Raw genomic sequence first — 27159 nt, forward strand, 5'->3', positions numbered from 1 at the left:
CAGAAGTCTGCTGTCTGCTTACAGGAGGGAAACCTTATGTAATGAGGACATTTCTGCACATAGATTCATACAACATGGCCGGATTTTTTGTGTGGAGTGACCATAAATAATAACCACATGAAAAAATGTGTTCTAGTCTATGCAAATCTGAAGAAATTCAGTATATATCAATGTACATATTTATTTTAGTTTCATTCAAATAGTTGCAACACTACAACCTCATCTGCAATAAATTGTAAATTTATTTTTTGTAAATTGGTAGGTTTATTAATAAAAATTAAGCACATGACATTGTTATGAACAACATAGAATGATGGAGAATGATGTGTTTTATGTTAGACACCTTTGGTTATTAGTTTCTCTGGAGAATTAATTACCATATCCAGATATATAGAGTAAGGAACCTCCCAAACAGGTGTGAGTAGAGGTGCAAAAATCTTTATTTTGTATCATAAAAGTAATATGAAGATGGTATTTTTGCACAATGTTTGTTATCCCTAAACCCATAATACTGTTTTTTAAAGCAAAGACAATGAAAGCAAACATAGCTAGTCTTAGCAGTAAAGCCACTAACCAGTATTCACAAAAGGGCATGCACAATCCATGTAACAGCGCAATTGCCACTGGTAGTGGTGAGAAAAAGCAAAATCTTATGTTTACATTAAAAGCATCTGACATTTGTAAGAATGTTTAAATGTTCATGACACTATTTTTAGAAAGTTTAATGTTTACTGCTTGAAATTAAACTGTTTACAGAGCACAGAAAGTGTAGTGGGCTTTTCATTTATTGTAATAAGTATGATAGCAAAACATCACTGTCATAGCTTGAAAGTAAAACAAAATCACATACATTTTTTTGGCATTTGTAATAAACACTGGGAGACAGGAAGCAGCATTGCTTTGTTCTGTAATGCTGCAACACCCAGCACACAGCCCTGGTCACTCCTGAAATATCTTTTGCACTGTAAAATCAGAAATTTATTCCTCCTGTGTACTGGTCTGCCTTTGTTCCTGTGACTATGTTAGGGATGTCTCTTGTGTATATGAAGAGGCATGCGCAAGCAAAGCCTGAAGGCTGAGTTTCCTGCATTTCAGTATTCAGAAAAACTTAGAAATAGTGCCTCAATATATTTGCCAACCTACCTTACCGATTTCCTTATACCCAATGATATGTATAATATGAAGTTACCTAAGTAAATATAATATTGGGTAAAATTACAAAGGAAAGCAAAAGTTTGCTTGCTGTGTCACCTGCAGTACTCTACTGACTTTGATATTTTGACCATTTCTAGCAACTCTAGAAGCAGTTGAAAAGTACATGAAGAAAATGTAAAAAATGCAGCAAATTATTTTCAGTAGCTACAGACCTGAAATATTTTCAAAGTGGTGATTGTTGATGGTTTTTGAACTCTCCCAAGTAATCCCAAAATAAATCAACCAAGCAACCCTGTTTTGCCTGTTTTTCTTTATTTCTATTGTTGGGTTTGTGGGTTTTTTTGTTTGTTTTGTTTTTTAATTTCTTAATTTAGGCCACCATATCAAATATTGCGTTTCAGTAAGCTTGGAGGCACTTCTATATTGGAGACATTAGTGTTCAGATGCTGGTCATTCAATAGTTTACTCCAGTTGATAAAAGTGCGAGTAACAGGGAGTTTCCTTTGCAGATTTTTCCCCCATATATCTTCTGAGAAAGCCTGAAGGTTTTCCAGAATGGCAGTATGGAACCTGGTGTCCTCAGCTTTCAGAAATTTCGCAAAATCTGTGGCAAACTGACTTTGGTCTGTCATATGTAAAGTATCACTCACAGATTTGCTGACAGTTACATGGAGGTTGGCATCTTTGAAGTAGTGTATCTGGAGGAGAAAGATCCCTGTAACTTGGGTGGTAAATGGAGTCAGGGTGAAAGTCCAGTCTGACTTCCAAAGGCTGTTCCACTGATTTGAAGGCTGGTACTGATGAGCCTCAATGCAAGCCACAAGCATCTGCCTCTTCCCCAGGCTTTTTTTGAACACACAGCAGTTCACTACAGTAAAGTGGCGACCTCATCAGTGTTTACAAATTTGTAACGGGTGGGTGTCAGGATGATGGACCTAGGCTTTTTTCAGTGATATCCAGTGATAGGACAAGGGGCAATGGGTGTAAACTGGAGCATAGAAGGTTCCACGTTAACATCAGGAAGAACTTCTTTACTGTGAGAGTGACAGAGCACTGGAACAGGTTGCCCAGGGGGGTTGTGGAGTCTCCCACATTGGAGATATTCAAGGCCCGCCTGGACAAGTTCCTGTGTGATGTACTCTAGGTTACCCTGCTCTTGCAGGGGGGTTGGACCAGATGATCTCTTGAGGTCCCTTCCAACCCTTGGGATTCTGTGATTCTGTAAACTTATGTATGCCTACAAGCCTTTGTGGAGGGCTTCTCTCCACAGTTCCCCCTCATATAGCATCAACCCATGCACCTGAGGTTTTCTGGTGACCCGACACAGGTGGTCAAGCTCAAAAGAGAATTTGTCCTGAGGGTCGAAGAAGCGGTTTCCCCCGAGGTCATTGTAGCGGGTCAGAAGCACAGTGTGCCCATTTATTTTGATGGGGTAAAGTTGCTCTTGTTGTGACAGGCCCCTATGCAGGCAGCCTCCTGCCTCACCAGCTGCTCATCTTGCACCAGAGCAGAGATATCTTGGACAACCTGGCTGAATTCCCCAGGAGGAGACTGTCATAGTAGGCTGCAAATGAGGGACACCTTCTCTGGCTTGCGCAGGTCCTGCCTCGTGCACATGATGGGGGCTACAGTGACCCAAAGGGCAGGGGTCTGCAGCTGAGGGGAGGGCACTTCATGATGGAGGGATAAGGTACAACATGGTGGCAGGGGAAGAGAGGGTGTGTCCTGGGAAGGGGCTTGTGCTAGGGCCTGCAGTCTGTGACCTCACAGCGTCACCAGGGCAACGCTGGTGGGGTTCCAGTGCTGAGAGTTGTGCCAGTAGGGAGGAGGCCTCATCAGGAACTAGACCAAGCAAGGTGATGTCCTGCCAAATACCACCGCAGTGAAGAGGCCTGAGCAGGGAGTCCTGAGCCACCATGGAGGAGAAACGATATCCTTCTGATGTTGTACCTTCTCTTCCTTTTGCTGCTCTCTCTCTTCCTCCTCCTCTCCCCTCCCTGCCCTGTGGCAACTGCTGCTGTGTGACTTCCCCACCTCCGTGCCTGTGCATGGCCTATGGCTGCATGGGAGGGCCTGTGGCAGCCAGTGCAGCCTGGTCTGGCCTGGTCCAGCCAGTGCTGTTGAGGCTGGTTGGGTAGCACAGGGCTGGTCCTCTCTGTTGCTTGCTGTTGGCACTCCTCTTCGCACCATTGCCCACAGCTGTTGAATCACGTCAGCCTCCCCGCATTTCCCCCCTCTCACTACACCTCTTTCTTCACCCTGACCACCCCTTGTTTTCCTTCATACCCTCCCTTTCCCTTACTGTGAACCTTTTTGTTACCTTTGCCCTCAGAGTCTCTGGGCATGGAGCAAAAATGTATTTGTGTCTCAGAGACTGCTACATTCTCAGAAATCTCAGAAGGATTTTCGAGAGTATGAAAATAGCAAAGTGCAAGCTTTTTAGGCTAAAAAACCAATAACATTTCTCCCCTTTCCCTATTAAAAGGCAATGGCATGAGCCAGAAGTTTCCTTGACCTGATCTCTCATACATGGTTTTTGAACACCATTCAGGATGATTTTGTAGATGGGAAGATCAATTTAGGAAATACAATGCAGTCACTTAAAAAATTTGAATTGCCTTTTAGTTATGCACATGTAAAACATGTTTTCAAGGTGAGGAATATGTAGATGGAGTAATAAAGTACATTTAAAAGTCCAGTTCTATTTTGCTGATTTATAAACATTATCATTTTGAGAAGTGAATCTTGTGCTAGTAGGATCTGTAAAACCAGCAAATAACTTGTCTTATCCAGGTCTTTTGCTTCTGTGTAAAACAGATAACTGAACAGTTGCAATAGAATCATAGAATAGAATCACAGACTCGTTTAAGTTGGAAAAGACCTTTAAGATTATGAAGTCCAGCCATTAACCTAGCACTGACAAGTGCACCACTAAATCATGTCCCTAAGTGCGGCATCTACACATCTTTTTAATACTCCCAGGGCTGGTGCCTCAACCACTGCCCAGGGCAGCCTGTTCCAATGCTTGACAGCCCTTTTTGTGAAGAATTTTTTCCCAATATCCATCCTAAACCTCCCCTGGTGTAACTTTAGGTAATTTTGTCTTGTCCTGTCACTTGTTACTTGGCAGAAGGACACCCAAGTAACGCCAACTTTTCACCACACCATAATATTGTACTGTGATAGAAAACATACAGGTTTTGATTCCCAGCTTTTTTGTAACATAGCTTCACTTGAGAAAAATTAAAACATTCTGGTTTCATCCCATCCTTCTGTGATCAAGATAACAAGCCCAGACATGCCTGTCTGATGCTGGGCAGAACCCATTAGAGTGACTTCCTAGAAATCCTTTTGCTGGGAGGACAATATGAAATTCTCTGTATTTCTCAGGCTTCAGGTCAACATAGGTCCAGCACACTTGTTAATTCAATTTTTCACTATACCTCTTCTTTGAACCATGTAAGAGGTATGCCGGAATGGATGGTGTTAGCACTCTAACACTTGGGAAATGATGTGGGTTTGAGAAATGTGGGCAACATTTAAAAGATTTCTGTGAAAGGTACACGGTACAGCTAGAGATCTGAGTTACTAATAAGTTAATTTAGTGTAGGTAAGCAAAATACCACAAAATGAACGCAGTCCTAAGTGAGAAAATACTGCAAAATTAAGTGCTTTGGTTTTCGTGTTCTTTAGGTCCCCCCTAGTTCCCTCAGGTCCCCTCAAAATATATGACTTTTTCCTTTTAGCTCATTTTTTTAACAAATTAGCTGTTTGGCAAAGCTTTTTTCCTAAGGGACTGAAGCCAAGGGCTATACATATGTGATTTCTTTGAGAATTTTGTAACCAGCTGGCTGATTCTGTCAAGATTTTATGAGGAAAATTAATTATGGCAAGTCTGAAACTTTTAGGTCACATCATGCTGGCAGGCAGGCAGAGGATAGGCATTAAAATTTCCTCAGTCTTGTTCCTCTCTCATTGTTCTATGCCTTATCATGCCAAGGTAAAACCGGCAGCGTGAACTCAGGCCTTGCTAAAGAGGCTGTCTGTGGCTTTTGAACTTGCACTGCATTGAAAGAATTTCCAGCGTTGAGAATCTCATGAGAACTTGAAAACATTTCTCAGTGTTTCTGGTATTTTCTACCTACTTTACTTTCTGACAAAAATTTGAGATAGATGGCTGATCAGTTGTGGAGAGAGAAAAGAGTAATTATATGAGGAAGTGACCTGCATAGAACAAGTCTGATTTAATTATATTTAACACTATAATATACTCAACAGTCTGATTTAGTTATTTATTATAGCAGTACTGCTAGGTATTTGCTATTTGAGAGAGATTGGAGTATATTCAGTAGTTTCGGGGCTCAAATTGTTCATCAGTATAATAATATGTAAAAATCCAAAGCAGTCTGGAAGGTAATCTTAACTGGCATAATTGTCAGTAATTATGCACCAACAATTAATTGAATGGTTATACATGACAATAATTTTTATAGAAAACATTTTTTAAAGAATATCTTGATTCTTTCTTGTCTAGTCTCATTGAATTTATTTCACTGTAATGCTCCAATGCTCCTTTGAGCATTATCAGAACTATGAACATTAAGATTTTAAAGGTATAATAGTAATCAAAACTCTTCATCAAGGAGAAGCCAGGACTCAAGTAAACCATTTCATGTTTATAGACACTTTTGGAGCTGCTATACTAACCACATTGGCTGTCATTTTATTAGATGCTAAAACATAGCCTTTTTGTTAGTCTCAGTTTAAAGAGCCAACAATCATAAATTTTGATGAGCTTACAGTAAAAAAAATGAGGCAATGATTTTCCATTTATTTATTTTTGTTGGTAAGTATCCATAATATCTCTTAATTTGGCAACTTTTAAGAATCATGCAAGCTGAAATGTTAGGACGATCTATATTTTATATGCATAATTTTTCATATGCACATATGCACAAACTACAAATATTTCCTGTAGATTTTTTCTGAAGAATAATTAAAATTTTTAGGCCTGAGAAACAGGTAAATGGCACATATGGTAAAAAAGTATTATACTACTGAAATGCTTTTGCCCTTTTGATTTTTCGAGTGGCTTTTATGCTGAAATACTGAAATTAATTAATGTGCTAACATTTTGTAAACTCTGAAAACAAGCTTACAGTCTAAGAATTCTGAAAGTGTGAATGATTAATCTGAGTTAAACATTCTGGCTTATTAAGAATAGAACATGATGTCATAGGCTATTATAAAATATCATGTCTTCAAACTTTAATAGTGTTTCTTATTTCATTGTGGTGGGTTGGCCCTGGGTAGATTCCAGGTGCCCAGCAAAACTGCTCTATCACTCTGCTCTTCAACTGGACAGGAGAGAGAAAGTATAATGAAAGGCTTATGGACTGAGATAAGAAAAGGAAAATATTATTCACCAACTGCCATCATGGACAAAACAAACTCAGTTTGTAGAAATCAGTTTTATTTATTACTGATCAAATCAGAGTAGGATAAAGAGAAATAAAACCAAATCTTAAAACCAACTCCTGCCACCCTTCCCTTCTTCCAAGGCTTAACTTTCAATTTTAACTGCTCTTGGGGCCAGCTGGCATTGCCTCTGTTTCACATAAGGGAGGCTTCTATCAGTTTCTCACAGAAACAACCCTTGCAGCCCCCATCCTACCGAAACTTTGCCACACAAAACCAATAAATTGATTTATTGAAAGAATTTGATCTCATGATAATTTGGTTGTTCTTATTTTATTTTTTAGACTACTATTTTCCATGTGTTGCTTGTAAATTTAACTGGCAGTATTTACAATGTGATTTAAATTGCTGTTGGAGAGGCAGTATATTAAATACATTTTCCACTCACTAATTTTCATACTGCAGGTTTATTTTACTGCATAGCACCTTAGAAATTTTTTATAATGTGTTTTAATATTACATATATGTTAGATAGAAATTTACTGAGATTACTTAGGAGCCAATGATGTCATATGGTACGTTTTAATTTGTATAAAATATTTTTAACACACAAAGTCAAATCTAAAAGTTGCATATAGAAGAATATTATTTGATAATGCATAGCACTCACTGTTGTCTGAGTTTTTTTTCTATTATTCTTGCTCTTATGATCACTCCTAATAGCGATTTGTGTGTGTCTTTGCATCATTGCATATCTTTGTCTTCACCGTTTTGGTGTTTGTGTTGGTTGTGGTTTCATTTATTTTTAATTTTAATTTTAATTTTAACTTTAATTTTAATTTTAATTTTAATTTTTATTTTTATTTTTATTTTTATTTTTATTTTTATTTTCTTTTTTTATTTCCCAGGAAATAATTGACAAACGGAAGGACCATATGATTAACATAGAAGAGTTCAGGGCAATTTATCGAACCATTGTACACAGACCTGAATTCCTTGAACTTTTCTGTGCTTACTCTCCAAACAACCAAACTCTAGCTCGTGGCCAGGTCGTTGAATTTCTTAAGAAAGAACAACATGAAACTGAAGAGTGTGAAATAACTGCCTTAGAAATAATTTTAAAGTATGAACCCATTCAAGAAGGTAGGCATAGTTTAAGTATTTGATTTCTAATTCTTATTTATTTTATTACTGTCAGTGACTGTGTTTATATTTTTGAATACTTACCTGACAATGCAAACTGAAAATTAATGAAAATGAATGTAAGCAATTATATTATAATTCTGTATGTTATACAATATCTTTTGTAAGCACATGTAAAAATGCTGGTTTTCTTAAAATTCGTATCTTTGAACACTGTGAATGTAATAACACCAAAAAAAATTAATAAAGCACAATAAATTTACATGGCCTATTGGTTAGTGATAGCATATTGCATACCAGATCCATCATTCTTATTTCTGTTTGCAACACTTTGGTTCAAAATCTACGTGATGATTGCTTCAAACAAAACACTAATCTTCAAACTGCAGTAAATCTTTTTAATGCCTATTGAAACTTGAGAATGACAATTATTAGGAAAACAATCTGAATTTTTTTTTTGAGCTAAATTGTTCAAAAATAATTTTGCTTAATAATTTAGAGGAATATGAATATTGGATTAAAAAGATAAAAAAATAGATTGTATTTTGTTAGCAACTGGTCTGTTCAGCACAGGATCTTTGTCTTAGAGAAAATCAATCATAATTAAATCAGTATTAATGAATTAATTTTTTGAGTTTTCAGTATTAAAATCTGAAGACGATATCATTTTTGAAGACTAGAAAATGATAAAATTTAATATAATTAGTATAACTCTACTGACTACTGTGATTCACAGTCGTAATAAAGTGAAAATAAATGTAGTTAAACCCATTGCATTTCAAAGCATATTTTGCAACCAAGGTCCTTCTAATCTTATTTCAGAGTCACATAAATTTTACAGCGTTGTTGATACAGTAGAGATTTTTGCCAGAAGTTTATCTTACAAATGGAAAAAAAATGCATGCTAATAGAGTTTTTTTATAGTACTTATATTTTGTACTATTGAAACTTATGATTTAATAGAATATTCTCCATGAATCATGCTTTTTGCACTTGGTATAATTGAGTGTCATATGGTGGAAAACAACTTCTAAGGATGTGTCTACTGAGAAGACTGAAACCTTAGACAGTTACATTGTGGTTTGCCCTCAGCTGGATATGATTAATAATGACATCAGGGATGCACTGAAGCAGTCTTGCAGATGTGGTGGATTCTCAGCATCTTCACTGGGCATGGAGTCTGATTATTAATCTGTCCCATTATATATACATTGATGTTATTATCCATGGTATTGGGGTTAAAACTATAATTAATTAATAATACTATCTCAAGCCAAAATGCCATTTCCATTTTCTCTTCTGATCAGTCTCTAAGAGTAGGTCTCTAGACACAGACTTCTACTATCACAGAGTCATGGAACTGTTTAGATGTAAAGGGACCTCTGGAGAGCAGCTACTGTAGCTTTTTGTTCAAAGCAAGGTTAACAATGACTTTAAAATAGGTTTCTCAGGATATTTTTTTCAGTCAAAACTTGAAAACATCTGAGGACAGAGATCCGTAGTCTCCTTCATGTACCCAGAAATGGCTTCCAAGAGTTCTTACACGAGGAAATAACTGGCAAACTTTCAGTTTCCTGAAATTAATGATAAAATCATAGAATCATAGAGTGGTTTAGGTTGAAGGGACCATTAAAGGTCACTGAGTCCACCCCCCCTTTAATAATCAACCAGATCAGGTTGCTCATCTATCACCTCTCTGGGCAACCTGTTCTTCTGTTTCACCACATGCATTTCATACATTTATTGCTTTAAAAGACTTTTATTTTTATATATTGTTTTCTTTTTGTGTTTCAATTTCTTTGTTTTCATGGTGGTTTGCTTTCTCTGCTCTCTGTCCTTTAGTTAACTTTTCCCCTTGTCCTTCTGTATGTTCTGTTCCTCAGGTCACTCTTGGTCATTACACACCATTTTTTACTTTAGTTTTCTCTGGGTTCTTATCTGCCATTTTACTTGTCTACTCATTTTACTGTCTTTTCTCGAGTCATTTAGTGATAATGCACACCCTCTTCCTCCATCACCCAAAGACTTATATGTCCCCGTAACTGACTTGCAGAAGCAGCAAGGTGTAAGATCCTCATAGGTGCCTAATCACCTTCTCTGAAGCATAAGAACTCCGAGATGAGTGAAGTAATATGCATATTCTCCAGCTACAAAAGACTGCCTCAAGTTATGGTGTAACATTTCTGCTGAGCTTCACTGAACATAACTTGAGGCAAAATTTTCAGCTAAGCTAAGTAAAGGAAATCAGAGCTAACTGAATTTCACTTCAAGCTGTTACTTTGGCCAGTAGAACATGAAGCTCAGATGTTTAGCTTTGTCAGTTTCCTTTGGTTCTCTGTCTTTGATAATGGGAGGAAATGATTACTGATTAAGAAAAATAAAACCCAAGAAGGAGAAAGTCTTCCTTTTGGGATAATAGCCCTGGAAGATCTCTCTGAGCATTCACACTGTGGTTGAAAGGGAAAACTGGATTACTCTTTCAACAAGAAACAGAAAACATTCAGTTTCATTAAGAGTCACTCACTAATAGCTACAGGACCTTTGATTCCTTATGCCATTGCTATTTGAGGTAGCCTTTCAAATAGAACATAATTTACTGAATCCATTCCACTCTTTCTGAGAACTAATGTTTACTAATTAATTATACAATAAGTGAATGGTTTATCTATTTGTATGGGAAAGTTAATAGCTATAAAGTTGTTAAACTATGAAGACTCTTTACTCAGTTAGAAAACACATTTGTAAACATCAACTGAACTTTCTATGTTTTTCAGTTCAATGTCTGGTTTAAATTTCAGATGCTGAGCCAAATTCTTGTTTGTTTCTTCATCTGTGATAAAATTGTTTATTTTGCAATTAGAAATAATCTTACTGAATGAAATAATAGTTGCATTATTCATGCTCCTTCAAGGGAACTAATACTCCCACTCAAACATATTTATTGGAAAGTTCCAGTTATGACTGACATGGCAGTTCATTCATATGGTATTGAGGCACACCACACCCATTTTGTGTAACTGTTATTCTGAATTTGGTGTGGAATATTCTTCATGAGGATGACTCACTGGACTCATCTGCTATCCTTGTCCGGTGTATTGCAGAAAGGAAAAAGAGCAGACTGACACTTGATTACCTGGTTTGCTAATAGTAACAAGCATTATCTGTTAAACTTGATAGCACTAGTATGTCAATATTAATAAGAAAGCAGTGACTAGATTTTATATACAACATTTTTTAAGTCCATCTATAACCTTTAGTGCATCCCTAACATTAGTGTACATATAGAGAAGATCCAAATGTGACTTTTGTTCTATACTTTCATTTGGTTATGTTTCCATTTTACAATTCATTTTGCAGACAAAAAGTATTGCTCATTATTCAGTATTTGAGTGGATGCAACTAGAATCAGAGTGAAGATAAGAAGGTGTATCCCACTATTATTTACAATGTAATGCTGTTCAAAGACTCTACTCCTGCCTATTTTCCTGCTAGGCTGTACAAAACCAGCTCAAAAATGCAATCCTGTCTTGGAAAACTTGCTTACTTTGTGAATAACAATATAAGCTTGGTGCATCTGTCTGATAAAGAATTTGAGTAATCATAGAATTATAGAATGGTTTGGTTTGGAAAAGACCTTAAAGATCATCTAGTTCCAACCCCCAATCCAGAATGTATTTATACAATTGTATAATAATAATATAAAAATATAAAGATGCATTGTATATTTATATGCAAAATATATAAATATATAATATTATTAATATTGTTTATTTAAAACCTCGTTTTCAGCTTATTCGAAGGATATAAATTCTTTTAAGCTTGTTTTTTGCGTGAGACAGATAAAGACAGAGAGCATGCCTTTGTAAGAGAAAACTTTTGATCCCATTGGCCACTCTATACCAAATTTAACAGAGCAGATTCTTCTACAGATTTCATAAAAGGTTGCATGAAATCAGAAAAAAGATTTAAACTATATCCTTATTGTAGCTAAGGCAATATTTCTGTCCTTACTGTTCATTTAAAGCATAAATGCTTTAGTCTGATATTAAGTAGTCAGATTTCATAGTACTAAATCCAATTTGTCAATATTTCTGTCTTGATTATATTATTACCTGATACCTTTAACAATTATTGAAAGCTTCCTTCTTCCAGTGTAGCAGAATAATACCCTTGTCTCTGAGTGCAATTATTTCTCAAGAGTTCATCCCTAAAATTCCCAGCAGATGTATTTGTACTCATTTCGATATTTCTGATGGCCAAGTAACATAAGCATTTAATTACTAATTCAGCTATTAGGATATAAAGCATACACACATTTAATACCAGGGAAAACACTTTTCTCCTGTTTCCAGGCTCAACTTTAGATCATTTTCCTCTCCTCCACATTTCCTAGTCTTACTTCAGGCCATACATCTCTCATAGTCTGAAACTGCAGGCTGTGCTCAGTTTCTTCAGTGAGGAATCAGGTCTTACATGTTGCTGTGGTCAATGCATTTATAGATTTCTTTCTGCCACTTCAGCTTTGTCACACTTTAGTTGTATGCAGTTCAAGGACAGCAGCTACATATACCTGGGAATAAATTTTATAAGCCAATGTAATATAAGGCTATGTAATAAGCTGTATAAAAATACAAATATTCTAGTATTTTTCACTAATATAAAAGACAAATAAAAAAAAAGGAAATGGAGTTAGTGGTCCAACTTCTAATTACATAGAGAAATATACAGAACATGAAAAAGAAATTAATCAGAAATGAAACCCAGATACTATTGATGAAAGCCTTCGCTTCAAGCAAATCGAATTTACAGTTCACTTAATTCATTAGAGATAAAACATATGGAATTAATGTATTCTGGTTTGAGCAACATATATAAAAAATTAAAAATATTAAAAAAAAAACCTATAAAGTAGAATATTAATCTTATTGCTACAAGTTTAAAACAATATAACATGTGCATGTGAATAAATCTAAAATGTCAATATACTAAAGATGATGCAACTATCAAGAATCATCAGGGTAGCAGTAAGTTATTTTGCAAATAAATTAAAAGAAAGACCAAGGAAATTCTTGATGCACTACCTAAGTACTATTGGATGGCTAATATTATTAATGTGACCAGAGCAAGATCTCAGCCAAAACTGGGGAAAAACCCTGAGTAGGACATGCTTAAATGGCTTAATCAGGTCAGTGAAAACAGGTTGACAAATGTGAGTTCTTAGAAAATTGATTGTAACAAGGTTGGCTAATACAGGTTACCTTTGAAAAGCTGTGGAGAATGAATAATGAATTGAAAGACTGGTAAAGATAAAATCTAATATCTATTTTAGAAAGGGACCATCCAAAAAAATAGGCACCAGTCAATTACCAGGAAAAAAATGGTAAAATAATGGACAGGTAATCACCTCTAAGATGGTAAGGATGAGTAACAGTTTGTCAGGTCTTACCATAAAGAAATAGTACGCAGTTTTCTTCTATGAGAGAGTAGAAATGATGGTGGATAGAAGAAAAACCATACTTTTTAACACTCCCTTGCATTCTAAAAAACAACTTGAGGAAACAGGCAAAATAACTACAAGGTACATAAGGAATTCATTAGATAACTACTCTGAGAAGTTATTAATCCATGAGTTAGAGTGAAAAATGAAAGGCTACATCAATCTACACTTTCACTGAGCATTCTTTTGGATCCAGACTTCGATTATGTCATCAATAATCTGGATGATGGAATAGAAATTAATTTTATTTAGGTTTTACACCAAAACTTCAAGTATAATAGGGAACAAGATTAGAAATCAGTGATCTGGGCAATTGAATGATATAGAAAGGAAGGGTAGAGTTCAAAAGGAGAAGAACTATGTTCCATTTAGAGCATCAAACATTAAGAAGGAAGTTCACCAGATTGAAAGAGTTGCAAAATAATAACTAAAATTATCAAAAAATATAATAAAATATAGCCTGAATAGAAAGATGCACTGAATTGGATTTGTTTCTTCTGGAAAGAAGTGGAATGAGGGGAAGTGTAATAGCAGTGTTCATATATGCACAAGACTGTGGAACCAAAAGGAACTAGTACAAACCAGAATAAATATTTTGTACAGCAAAGAAGTTTCAGGGTAAATATTGTAGAAAACACTCTAACAATAGGTTTACTTAGGTGCTGAAATGGGATTATGTAGCTGTCTGTGGATTCTTCATTAATCAATGCCTTTAAGAATAGCTTCTACAAACTTCTGGTAGGGAGACATTTGTATGGTTAAGGACAACAGTGTATGTATATATGATGCCTGGAGGGCCTTCATCCTTATTTTCGATCCCCGTTTAGCCTTTTTAAACATTGCAACGTTTCCTTGTTCAAAAACTGACATAATTTAGAAATACTTATTTTATTCGTGTTACTATCAGAGTGATTTTCATGAATTCAGATAGAAAACTTTCAGTCTGTACACATACTGAAGATTGATAATTGCACTTCTAATCTGCAATTTGTGATTCTTATATTTCTATTGAGAATTAACAGGTCCAGTAAGTTTTTCGGGTTTTGGCTTTGGGTTGCTTGGGGTTATTTGTCAGAAGTTTGCATACATTGATCTCTAAGTTCTCATTAACAGAAAGTAATCTTGGATTACTTACTGCTTAATTATCACTAGCCTACCGTGGTGACAATAATAAGGTTATTTTAGAGATGGAACTGGGCAAAATCCCTGACTAATTCAAACTAGGTTATGTTTGAAGTAAAGCTGACTTCCGAAATTATACCATTTGCAAAATTACTACATTTGAAGCATGACATTGGAGTAGCAGTTGGCAGTATAATAGATCTGTTTGTCATTAAATGAATTAAAAACAAAACAAATGAGATGACTATTGCTGGTATGGCAGCAATTAGCATGTTTGTTTATAAATGCAGGTCGAAAGAGGTGATCCTGCCCCTCTACTCTGCTCTTGTGAGATCTCACCTGGGGTATTGTGTCCAGTTCTGGTGTCCTCAACATAAAAAGGACATGGAACTGTTGGAACAAGTCCAGAGGAGGGCCACGAGGATGATCAGGGGACTGGAGCACCTCCCATATGAATATTGGATATAAGGAAGAAGTTCTTTACTGTATGGGTGCTGAGGCACTGGAATAGGTTGCCCAGGGAAGTTGTGAATGCTCCATCCCTGGCAGTGTTCAAGATCAGGTTGGACAGAGCCTTGAGTGACATGGTTTAGTGTGAGGTGTCCCTGCCCATGGCAGGGGGGTTGGAACTAGATGATCTTAAGGTCCTTTCCAACCCTAACTATTCTATGATTCTAATAAGCTTGATTTGCAATTCATCTTTGTGAGCAGTGTCTTATATTGTTTAGATGCTATTTTTTATTTCAAATACTTTAAATTTTGATGTTATTTCAGCAGTATTTATTTGGAACTTTCCATCACTGAAGAAGACATTTTGTGCTAGGAATTATGGTTTCTGCAATATTGCTTTGACAGTCTCCAACTGACATTTTGGAGAATAATTCCTATTCTTTCTACAGAGAGCAGAAGATTATCTTTATACGTTGACTGGCATGTTACTTTCCAAAATTAAGACTAAAATATTTTCCTTTATATTTAATTAGGACTACTGCAAGCTCTTCCTACTGGTGCCCAAAGAGGAATAAAAATGTCAGAGCATATTTATTTCCTGTCATAATTTTTAACCAAAGCAATTCAATTACAGAATTGCACATATCTGGTGTTTGTTATTTATATTGTTTGTTATGAGTTCTAAAATTGCAGGAAAGTGTTATGCTGTATACCCTGTAGCAATGTTCAGAATTGGCTATTAAAAGTTATGGAAAGTACACAGCTATAATCATCAGTTTAAATTCACCCCAGAAATTTTTGCTTTCTTTTTTGTTCAGTGAGAAAAAGAAGGCAGCTGTCATTTGAAGGATTTATAAGGTACATGGCTTCTGAAGAGTGTTCTGTATTTAAAAGCCATCACAGGACAGTCTACCAAGATATGAACTACCCATTATGTGACTACTTTATTTCATCTTCTCACAACACTTACTTGATATCTGACCAACTCATAGGACCCAGTCATTTATGGGGATATACCAGGTATTTAGCTTTTAAAATATGTTTATTTGACTGTTAACTGTTTTAAAATATTTTAAGTATTCTTTTTTTTTCAGTGAATATTAAGTCATACATAAACCTGCTTAGCAATAAGGAGCAAAAAATCACAGATACAAGTAGAATGGTATTTTATCACAGATACAAGGGAGTGGTATTTTATTGTGTGTGTACACTTTTCAATATAATTGCCAAACCATCTGCTCATAGTCTGGAAACAATCTGTTGTGTTTTTTTTTCACTTGCATCTGAAAATATCAGCCTTATAGCAAATGAAATCTATAGTATGCTGCACGGAATATGATCAAGATTGTCAGTTTTTAACTTCAACATGCCATGCTAAAATAAATAACTCTCTGTAATAAATGTATACAGGATATAAGGGCATAGTATAGTGGAGTATGTCGAAGATATCTGTGATCAGTATATGTTGCAATGTGTTCAGTTAATAAATAAATAAATAATAATAAAAAAAAACTGTGGGCAGTAAAGTAGCCAGGAGAGAGAAGAAAGTTTTTGAAAGTTTCGCATATGACTCCAAGAGGGGTAGGAGACCAGTATGCCTTACTACCAAGACACATTTAGAAGAAATGATTAGAAAAGGAGAAAATGGGTTATGTATTAAACGCAACCCAGAGGGGGACAGAGCATGATGAACTTGGAAGACAGGTGTCCATCATTCTTATTACTTTGCCCTACTTCAGTAAAGTGAAAGCAGCCAGAACCACTATCTACCCAAACTTTTTTGTTTTGGTTGTTCTCTGGATATTCTCTCATAGCTTCCAACCATGAGAAACACTAGAGAACTTGCTTCTAAGAGTATCTGAAATGATATGACATTGATACTATATTGCCAAAAGTAAATGCAAACAAGGTATATCCCTCCCCCCTTATCTACTGATTGTGTAAGGAAAATATAAAATGCTAAAAAATAAGCTAGAAGTATCTTTGAGATAGTTGTAGCATGTAAAAGGCATCATGTAAAAGACAGATTAGTAATTAGGTGAAATAGTCTACAAGAATGTTTAAATTAATAACAAGCTAAATGTTGAAGCCTAAGAACTTTAAGGGATGCCCTTAAAGTAATAAAATTAAACCAGAGTAAATTTAAGTAATTCAAGAAACTTTTAGCACTCAGTCTTAGAAATAAGGTGGGGAGAACAACTTGATTATGCAAAGGTCAAGCACAACATGATTCTGTAAGTAAGCATGGTGCTGTTAGTTTTATGTAATGATGCTCAAAGTTCAGACATGTAGCATTTAGTTGGCCGATTAAAACCTTTCTTCTTCTAATTTAAGCAACAATTGCCATTATTCCAGATTTATTTTACTTGAATCTTTGGTCCTCTCTTTTTGTTGCTTATAAGGTTATTCAGATAATCCATCTTATTCCTTAATGTTCTAAGTTTATCTAAGTTAAGATAAATATCAGAAAATCTAGCCTTGTCTCATATCTGTATAATCTTAGTTCTATAGGATTTCTTTTGTGATGAAAAAGTGAGGGTTTTTGGTAATAATTCAATGTGCTTGTAATCAGAGATACAGTGACTTCTAAGAGAAAGCATGGTATCTTTCTTTTGACTGTAAAATTATTTCTCTTGTTCTTTTGAAGTGCTCTCTTAAAAGGATGTCGTTGCTTGGAAATTGACTGCTGGGATGGCCCAAACAATGAACCTGTTGTCTATCATGGTCGCACTTTGACGAGCAAAATTTCATTTCGTTCTGTAATTCAAATAATAGAAAAGTATGCATTTGAGGTATGTATATATAAATAAATGTTGTATGAAAAGTGATGATGGCTTTAGCAAAGCTCCATGACATGGTTGTTTTCAGGGATTCTCCAGGGTGAAAAAATATGGGACAGAGACAGTGTTTCTGGCAGTAGGCACTGTTAGAATAAATTATGGGAAAAAATTTCTATCTCTTTTTGACATATAAAAAAATATATATTTAATATATATTATACTATATTTAATATACATTATATTATATTTAATATACATTAATTTTATTTAAGGAAGCGTAAACATAGTTTTCTGAAAATTATTATAAACCAAACTTGGTGGAAGGAATTCAGAAGATCTTACTACATTTGTGAGGTGTAATTGTCTCCTGAGGTCATTTAAGGAAGGACCAAATATAAACTACTTCAGAACAACTACTTCAGAATCAGTCTGGTTTACTCCTTAGTATCTTTTAATGTTTTTATTCCACTTATTCTTATGTTGCTATCAGTCTGTCTTACATCCTAGGCCTGAATTTATGAAATAGAGAAAAATGTTAGACTATAACTGGGTTTGAGACTTAATCTGTTTTCCATTTCTTCTCTTTTTATTTTGAATTCAACCCTGATAAAGATTACCATCTACTGCTGCCTTGTTATCAGGTGACTCACTAGGGCAATGTCCCTTCTGCCTATGTGGCAAAGGATTGAAAGCTGGGCAGCTTTTGGTGCTATGTCAGTCTTTTGTACCAGTTTTTGGCAAAACTCCTGCTCAAATGAAGTCCTGAAAGAATATTAAGATAACTCCTGTATTCTGACCAGCAATATATATATGAATATATACACTTGTGGTCATACATTTATATGGGGCTTTATACATATATATTTATAGACTTCTCAGAGTTATGCAAAACTTTTTTTTATTTTTTTCTGTTCTTATTTCTATATAAAATGTAATTAGTCTCATTTTAAAAGATAATGAAAAAATAATATGCTTTTATTTCACTCGTTCATAACCTGTTACATATAACTCTCCTTTTTTTGCTCTTTCATGGTATATTGTACATAACTGTACTACAAACTTTAGCAGGCACAAGTTATAATAAGAAGATAAAATCACAATAGGTAATGTTTTTTATAGCTGCATAACCAGCCTAAGGTGTTTTTCTATTAGTGGTCAATAACAGATGTTCAGGGGAAAGAGTAAAACCAGGGTACACATAAAAGGGTACTTCCGTTAGGAACTGATAGTTTAGGTCCTTCCCAAGCAAAGGTTTTATTCAGAGTATTTGTTTTTAGTAGCCACCAGTATTACTGGTAATTTATGGGAGTTATTTACACAGTCTAAATGGACAAGTGTCATTTGATTTATTCTCTAATTTTTACTCAATTTCTCATATTTCACCTGTCTTTTTTGAGTACTCTGGTGAATAAGGTGTAGAGTCCCAAGAAAAGTTTGCAGTATGTAAAAATACACATAGCTTGTTCATGTGAAGGCAATGATTTCTGAGCAAATTTTAAGGGTACTGCCAACTTGAATGCAGTTAATTAAAACCTGTCATAAAAAAAAAAAAAAACGACTTTAAGTCCTGTTACTTTGTCATTTGCAATGTTGGAATCTGATTTTATGTTTTAAAAACAAAAAAATTGTCTCATTTCATAACAAAACTGTGTAAAAAAAGAAGGAAATTCTGTACACAAAACAAACACTATCTCCACAAAGCAGAGAAAAGTTTTAAGTCAATGTTCCTTACACTAAGCTGGTGGCTACAATTTATATTTTACTGAAAGCCAATTTTGCCAAAAACCAATTTTGCCTTGTTTATCATTGTTTTTTTCATTGTCCTTTACAATAAATGCCAGGCACTAAAGGAACTATCACTAAAATATGTCAGATGTAAATTTAAAGGTACACAATCATGTCAAAGCTTACAAGGTCTTTCTATAGGTACATAAAAATTGGAATAATATTGTTTTCTGTATTTCTTTTCCTTTATTTCCCCTTATTGAAATTATTTTTCAGAAAACTTAGTCATTGTTTCTAAAAAAAATCATCTACCTAATGTAATAATTCCCTGCTGGGATGTCTTAGGAAACAAAATTTCAGAGAAGTTGTGACATTATATTTAGGTACAGAATAAGGAGCGTATATTAGGTTTGAAGATATGAAGTTTTCTTTAATTTTGAAAAACACAAAAAGGTCCAAAATGTGGTGCTTTTAGAATTCAGAATGTTTGAAGTCACCTTTGAAATTAACCTAAATAACTTTTTATGCTTTAATATGTCTGGGAGTTTTACCTCATTGCCCTTTCCTTGCAAATTCATTTGATAAGAACTCTTTCAGACACGATAGCCAATGCATCATTCTTTAAAAGCTCTGTATGTCAGCTGAGCCAATGACTCCATAAGAGGTAGTGTTTTTTCCTTCCAGATTATACTCTGACCTGTGCAATTGAATCAGCCTGATTTTTAGCTGATTAAACACTTATTTTCTCTCCTACTTTCTTCACATACAACATTAATCAGGACATTAAATGCCTCTGATAAATTATATTCTATAGAATATTGAACAAATAAACTTCAACATGTGTTTTCCAAAGATCAGCACAGATATTACTTGGTTTATGTAACGAAGTATTGTGTCAGTAACTGATCTTCATTCAATTTCACTAGTTGTTTGGGTTTTGTGTTCTTTCAGTTCTGTATATGTTTAACCTTGTTTTAGTCACCTCTTAATTTCCTGAAGATGCACTTTTTCCCTTCTTCAATTGTGCTTTCTCTATTCTGTAAATATTGTGAGCTTTTTTATTGCTACTAACCTGAAACAAGTAACCTATATTATGAAAGTTTTGAAAATAAAGGAAAATACAGATTACCGAGAAGATTTTTGTAAGTTATTGTGGGGAAATCAAGTAGTCCTCTCTTATTTGTTTATAACAAAAGCCTTTAAATTATATTTCCAGGTGTCTGACTATCCAGTTGTACTGTCTTTGGAGAACCACTGCAGCCCTCAGCAACAGGAAGTAATGGCAGACTATTTAAAAAGTATTCTAGGTGAAAAACTTCTGACTTCCACATTTCATGAAGCAAGGGTGACTGAACTGCCATCTCCTGAGGTAATTACATTTTTCCCTCTGTAAGACAGGGGGAAAAAAAGCACTGTGTTTTTATGGTTTTTTTGGAGTTTTTTTTTTTCTTTTGATCTTCTGAAACTGACTTTATGAAACTGCTAATCTGGTGTCTGAAATAGACTTCAAGCAGTAACAAAAAATAATTAGACCATACACACACACAGAATAACTTGATAAACTAAAAAGGAAAGGTAAAAACTCAATCATGTGTATTGATATATGGAATTTTTTGTTTAAAGGAAAACAGGTTTTACTATAATGTTGAACCATTTTTTTTTTAAAGCTAACATACTAATATTTTTGCAAAGCTTTAGATCTTCTAGTTAATATCAAACCAAGTTCTGGTGTTTTGGATGCATTAAAAGTTTTATTTTATATGGAAGAAAAAAAAAGTTGTGTGTTGAAGTTTATTTTGTGTGGCATCTTGCTTTCTTAAACCATACTTATTAACACTGTATTAACTGCATATTAAAAACTGAGTAGCAATACTGAAATGACTCTGGTTTTACTTTAAGTAAATTATTACTTACTTATTAAGAATTAAGTTATAGTGTGGTTCATCTACAGTAGTCCTATATTGGAGACACAGTAGCCTAAACACAGAAAATGGCATCTGCCTTTAAAGAGAGTGGATTTATACACAGGGAATACCTTGCTAAGGACTGTAGAAGTAAGCACTACTGAATTTGAACTCTGAATCTGACAGCTATGTAAAGACCTGAGTAATTTATTTTCAGAGATTTCAAGTTTTCAAGTTATTGATATGTTGTATTATAATGAACAGCTTCAAAGTTCCTGATGACCTGTAAAGTCAACATTTTGAGGTTAAACTGAACAATCTCTCCTTCTCTCATCTTTCCTCTTCCTTTTCTCTGAAATGAGGCTTCCAGTGTGCTAGTTTTAAAAGAGGAAACAAAGTATAAATTTTTAAACAACATTAAACTTTGATCCAAAATTAAAAAATCTTCACCTTGAACATGTTAGGGTATCTGGTTTTCTGTGTATTTATTTGTTGTTCCTTAGTTTAAAAAATGAATATTGAATTTTAAAAATGTTATTGAAATGGAAACCTGAATCTACATTGTTTTTGTTAATGACAATTTTGATGAAACTATTTCATCAACTTTGGTTACTTTCACTCTTTCTCAGTGTGTTTCTCCCTAAAGCAGTGTTTCTCAGCTGGTGGATTGAGACACCTGGGGTATGAAGTCAGAAAAGGCAATTAGATGGGTGTTGAAAATTTTATTGTAAACGCAAAGAAATAGATTCCTATTGTTCCAGTCTTTGCACATAATTTTCTTTCAAGGACAAAAGATTTTTTTTATATCTTGTAACACAAATGTATGCATGCATATAAAACAGTTATTTAGGCTTCTCACTGTTATCAGTGATATATCAGATATATTTTATATCTTTTTTTTTTAATAAGTAGCTGAAAAGAAACAATGCAAATGAAAAAGTGGGGAGGAAGCACTGTCATAAGGAAAGAGAACACAGAGATGTATTTTTGTAAAGGATTTGTTACAGAAAAAACACTTGAAGTGGTATGGCCAAAGACTTGCTAAAGTATTACCATACTATTATAAATTTCTCACTAAGTCATCATATTCATTTTTTAGATTTTAGCATAATATTTTTTATATCACGTTCAATATCATTTTGCATCCTTGAAAACTGTTGTGTACATTAGAAAAAAATATAAACTGTATTAAACATGATGGTTTGTTTTAAAGCTTCTCAAAGCATAGCTGCATTCAGTCTGATAGAGGTCTAAGGATCATATGTCTTCCATATAAAAAAAATCAGTCTACTACGTCTGAATCACAGACTCACTAAATCAGACACTTAAAAATGTTACTTTCTATGAAATATGTCCCTTACCATAAGTTTACTGTGATACATGGAATTCATACTTCATATTTCCATAGCTTGTAGTTTTCATAATTTTCCTCTATACAAGCTTGTCTGCAAATGCATAGCTGGATTCCATACTTACCCCTCGCTTAAATGTATGCTGTTCAGGTGAGATTCATTCCACAGGACTTTTAATCTTTCAAAGTTGTGTGGGATGTATTCCACATATTTGTAAGATGTAAAAGTTACCTGAATACCACTGTCCTCAGCTGATTTACAGAAGTTTGATTTTAATAAATTGTTACATTGAGAATGAACAAGAATTAGGATCATGTCCATTTCTCTTAGCTGCTCTGATCAAGCATGTAAGAAAAATCATTAAGATTTTATTTTGCAGTGGAAATTTGTAGCTATGACTGCAAATACAGTGTTAATCTTGAGTTTTGGATAGCATCCTTTAGAAGAACCACTTTTAGTCCATGCTCAAAATTATTTTATTGGCATCACATCCTTACAGCTTGGGACCTTGTGCACATTCAAGGGCTGGGTAAATTAATTATCCTTTGAGTGAGACAGATGCTGAACTTAGTCTTAAGCCTGCTTTACGTAAGCAATGCAAATGTGATGTTACTGAACCATAAATGATGCATTTAAAATGTTCACGAGAAGGATGCTAGGTTAGTGTAAAAACCATAGTTGTAACCTACATAATTTTCTGTTCCACTTTTTTCAAGATGGAGCATTAGCAAGAATAGGGAAGAAACTTGCATCTGATATGATTCTATAATAACCCAGCTGATAAAGCCATCCCAGGAAAAAAAAAATATATCAGAAATGTTAATACCAATAACAGAGTAAAGATACTGTTATTTAAACATAGCAGTTTTCTGATTTCTAATGTAAGTGTAGTGAAATATAGTAAATTTCAGGACGATTAATGTTCATTGTAACTGCTGAGATGTGAGATTGGTTCGTGTGGTTAGTGTTGATTGGCATAGCTAAGGTGCAGTAAATACACTTGCTCAGAGGTTTGTACAACCAATAGCCTAATAACTAGCTTTGAAAAAATAAAAAATAAATTCCTATCCCAAATGCAGGCTGGGAAACTGGTCCACCTGGCTACAAAAGTATTCTACTTGCAAAAAGCAAGGGGTTTTTTTGTTTGTTTTTTTTTTTTTTTTTTTAAGAAATCACACTGTCTGATTTACTTTTACTTTGCAGAGTTCTGTTCAACATGTTCTGTGGCCAGCATACATTCCTTTTACCTAGGTTATTAGCTTTTTCCTACTCATGTTGTACAGGATATGCTTTTAAATTCTGTTCTAAATATTTATTTAAAATTATGTTGTTTTCAGTGTTGTTTCTTTTTTTAGACTGCTACACTCTTACATCAAAACAAAATGAAAGTAGGTGATAAATTGTTTATATGCTAATATATTTACTTATCTTGATTCTAAATCGACATAGATGTCACACTAAAGTAGCGCAGTATTAAGGTGAATATACTTCAAGTCACTTTCCTGTGGCTGTGTGTGTATAGGGATGAATTTAATTATTCTGATTTACAAAATTAAGGTATTGGGATTAGAGTTTTAGTGCATTACTTCCATTTCCCCTACAATCTTGTTTACCTTCTTTTGTCATCTTTGTCTACCTTGAGTTCATCTCCACCTTCCACATTTCTGGATGAATCTTAGCAAGAAAGATGGGAAGGAAGTCTTTTGCTCTTAGTTGAAATTAATAATAACCACAGAGACATTTTTATAATATGCTTTGTTGGAGAATAGTCCAATCTAATAATATTCCTAGAGGCACAGCACAAAACTCTACTGATACACGTCTCACCTGCCTATAAATGTAATGGGCATCCTTCTGTCCCTTGAGTTTTCTGATTGTGTCACAGCAAGTTAATTATCACTTAGTTGTCACCTCTTGTGTTCATAAGCTGTGTTATTGCCTCCTTTGCCAGTTTTTTCTTTAACAACCTGCTAATAAGATTCCTCAAAGACCTAACTCTGGGCTAACCAGCCCTCCCTTTTTCTCTCAGATTTCTTTGGCAAGGACTCTTAACATTCAGCTTCTCCCTGTCACACAAGACTGAAACATTATGCTTCTTGGGTTGGAAATCCTTCTCATCTGTCAGCTGCTGTTATTCTTTTGCTGTGAAGGGGTAAATGCAGCTCATGCAAGGCTTCCTTTTTAATACCAACTTCTCAATGTTCTTCAAGATCTGAATCAAATGGTTCCCTTGTCTGAAAAGGAAGAGGAATGCCACATGATTCTTCCAAACAACTCCACAGAATCATTTGTCAGTTACAGGTTCATGTTTAGATCTTGGAGATTTGGAGATCTCCACAGAAATTATTTTCTCCTCTGTTGCCTGATCAGTCCCCTACTTCCTTTTCTATGTAGATTTTGAGCTGCACCTTTGCCAGTTGAGATGACTGTGTGTGTCTGGAAGATGGTTTAAAATGCAGAGCAAATCCATTCTTAGGTGCTTCCTTGGACCACAGCTCATGCATGATGTCTCCTACCATTTGACGACTGGAAAAAGGGAAATATAACCCCCATTTTCAAGAAGGGGAAAATGGATGACCCAGGGAATTACAGACCAGTCAGTCTCACCTCTGTGCCTGGCAAAATCTTGGAGCAGATTCTCCTGGAAGGCATGCTAAGGCACATGAAAAACAACAAGGTGCTTGGTGACAGCCAGCATGGCTTCACTAAAGGGAAATCTTGCCTGACCAATTTGGTGGCCTTCTATGATGGGGCTACAGAACTGATGGAGAGGGGTAGAGCAGCTGCTGTCATCTACCTGGACTTGTGTAAAACGTGCGACACTGTCCCACACGACATCCTTGTCTCTAAATGGGAGAGACATCAATTTGATGAATGGACCACTCGCTGGATAAAGAACTGGCTGGATGGCTGCATGCAAAGAGTTGTGGTCAATGGCCCAGTGTCCAGCTGGAGACCAGTAACGAGTGGTGTCCCTAAGGGATCGGTGCGGGGACTGGTCTTGTTCAGCGTCTTTGTCGGTGCCGTGGACAGTGGGATTGAGTGCGCCCTCAGCAAGTCTGCCGATGACACCAAGCTGTGTGGTTCGGTTGATAAGCTGGAGGGAAGGAATGCCATCCAGAGGGACCTTGACACACTTGTGAGGTGGGCTGATGCCAACCTCATGAAGTTTAACCATGCCAAGTGGACAGAGCCTTGTGTGACATGGTTTAGTGTGAGGTGTCCCTGCCCATGGCAGGGGGGGTTGGAACTTGACGAACTTAAGGTCCTTTCCAACCCTAACTATTCTATGATTCTATGATTCTATGTATGCCTAAGAGAAAATCATAAGGAGATCCAGAAAAATATTGGATGGTCATGAATGTTATTGCTTTCTGCTCTTTTTTCTTTCTTCTGTGTTACAAAACCTTCTTGCACTGAAACACAAACCCCATAAAACTGCAGGGAAAGATTATGTTTTAATCCTTTGGCTTCAGTTATATGTTCATTCTGCAGCTAGCTATACTAGTCTTGTTAATTCCCTGGAATATTACTGTATTCTACAGCATCCCAATGGACAATTCTCCCTTGACATGTGGAGTAAAGGAAAGAAAGGGCTTTTGCACTGTTTCTTTCACACAGCCCTTATCAAAACTGAGGCCACCCTTGAGTTTCATCAATCTCTTCTACTGTATCTACCCTGTTACTTCTTTCCCATGCATATGTTTTTCCAACCAAATCAACAGGCTCAGTACAGTCCTTTCCTCACAGTCTTGGCTGTGATGATGCCTCTAAAAAGACTTCATGAATTTCCTTTAATATTTTCTGGAATATCAGGCCCTTTGAGCCAGTTTGCACATTAGATTATATTTGACATCACTGAGTGATACCAGAGATTCCTGATGATTGCACCAGTATTGTATTATGCTGATATAAAGTGACAGAATGTGGTGTCTTGTGCAGCGCCTATGCAGTGTAGATGAACTTAGAAAATATTAGAATCCTAAAAATGAGATCAATTTTTATTTACCCTGCTGAATCCTTACTCTCTAATGTGTTTGACAGATACTGAAAGAAACAAGTAAGCCTCAAATGTAGCACACAAAAAATGTTGTAAACACACTGATGCTTTTGATGAATGTTTGTTCCTCAGTTACTTTGCATTGTAGTACATCAAAGTACCTTATACTGCTGGCATGATAGGTACATGAACTAAGGAATTTTTCATTATTTGCAGGTTTCCTATCACAGAATTGGAAAGAAATATTGAGGCATCGTTAACTGAAATTGAAGTAGCAATTACTGTTGCTTTACAAGTCATCTTTAATCTTTACCACAGATCTGGATGATTAATTACTATACTGTAGATGTTCAGAAACATTTCTGTCCACAGTCACCCAGATTCTGAGTTGCAGATTCTTGAACCATGAGCAGCAGGTCAGCTAATAGGGTTATTTGCAGCATATTGGTGGAGCAGTTACACTCCCCTCTTTTTCCTTAAAAGTCTCAAATAAATGCAAAATCATCTGCACTAGAACTTTCTCCAAGACTACTGTCAGATGTCTTTTTGACTGATGGAGTCCTTAGGTAAAACTGGCCAAAGAATTGCCAGCTAAGGTTTCTGTTTTTCTATG

General features: G+C 35.3%; 2 protein-coding genes across 2 annotated transcripts in view; one reads left to right on the forward strand and one right to left on the reverse strand.

Annotated features, from left to right (window-relative positions):
* Positions 1-1489: 1489 nt before the first annotated feature.
* Positions 1490-2945, reverse strand: CAPZA3 (capping actin protein of muscle Z-line subunit alpha 3). Its single transcript, XM_061364050.1, is given in 3 exon segments — positions 1490-2041; positions 2383-2583; positions 2586-2945. Coding segments are annotated over 3 exon segments (891 nt in total). The 5' UTR covers positions 2773-2945; the 3' UTR covers positions 1490-1538.
* A 711-nt stretch (positions 2946-3656) lies between these two features.
* PLCZ1 (phospholipase C zeta 1) overlaps positions 3657-27159 on the forward strand; it is a 53317-nt gene continuing 29814 nt past the window's right edge. The window contains exons 1-5 of the mRNA XM_061363898.1: positions 3657-3808; positions 7482-7716; positions 15604-15805; positions 17433-17577; positions 20507-20659. Coding sequence (XP_061219882.1) covers positions 3746-3808; positions 7482-7716; positions 15604-15805; positions 17433-17577; positions 20507-20659 — 798 coding nt within the window. The 5' untranslated portion in view covers positions 3657-3745. The remainder of the gene's footprint in view (positions 3809-7481; positions 7717-15603; positions 15806-17432; positions 17578-20506; positions 20660-27159) is intronic.

Source organism: Neopsephotus bourkii, unplaced genomic scaffold (assembly GCF_033783945.1).
Source record: "Neopsephotus bourkii isolate Nb327-2 ecotype Australia unplaced genomic scaffold, CSIRO-AGI_Nbou_v1 NB_1183, whole genome shotgun sequence".
In the NCBI taxonomy this organism is placed as follows: domain Eukaryota; kingdom Metazoa; phylum Chordata; class Aves; order Psittaciformes; family Psittacidae; genus Neopsephotus; species Neopsephotus bourkii.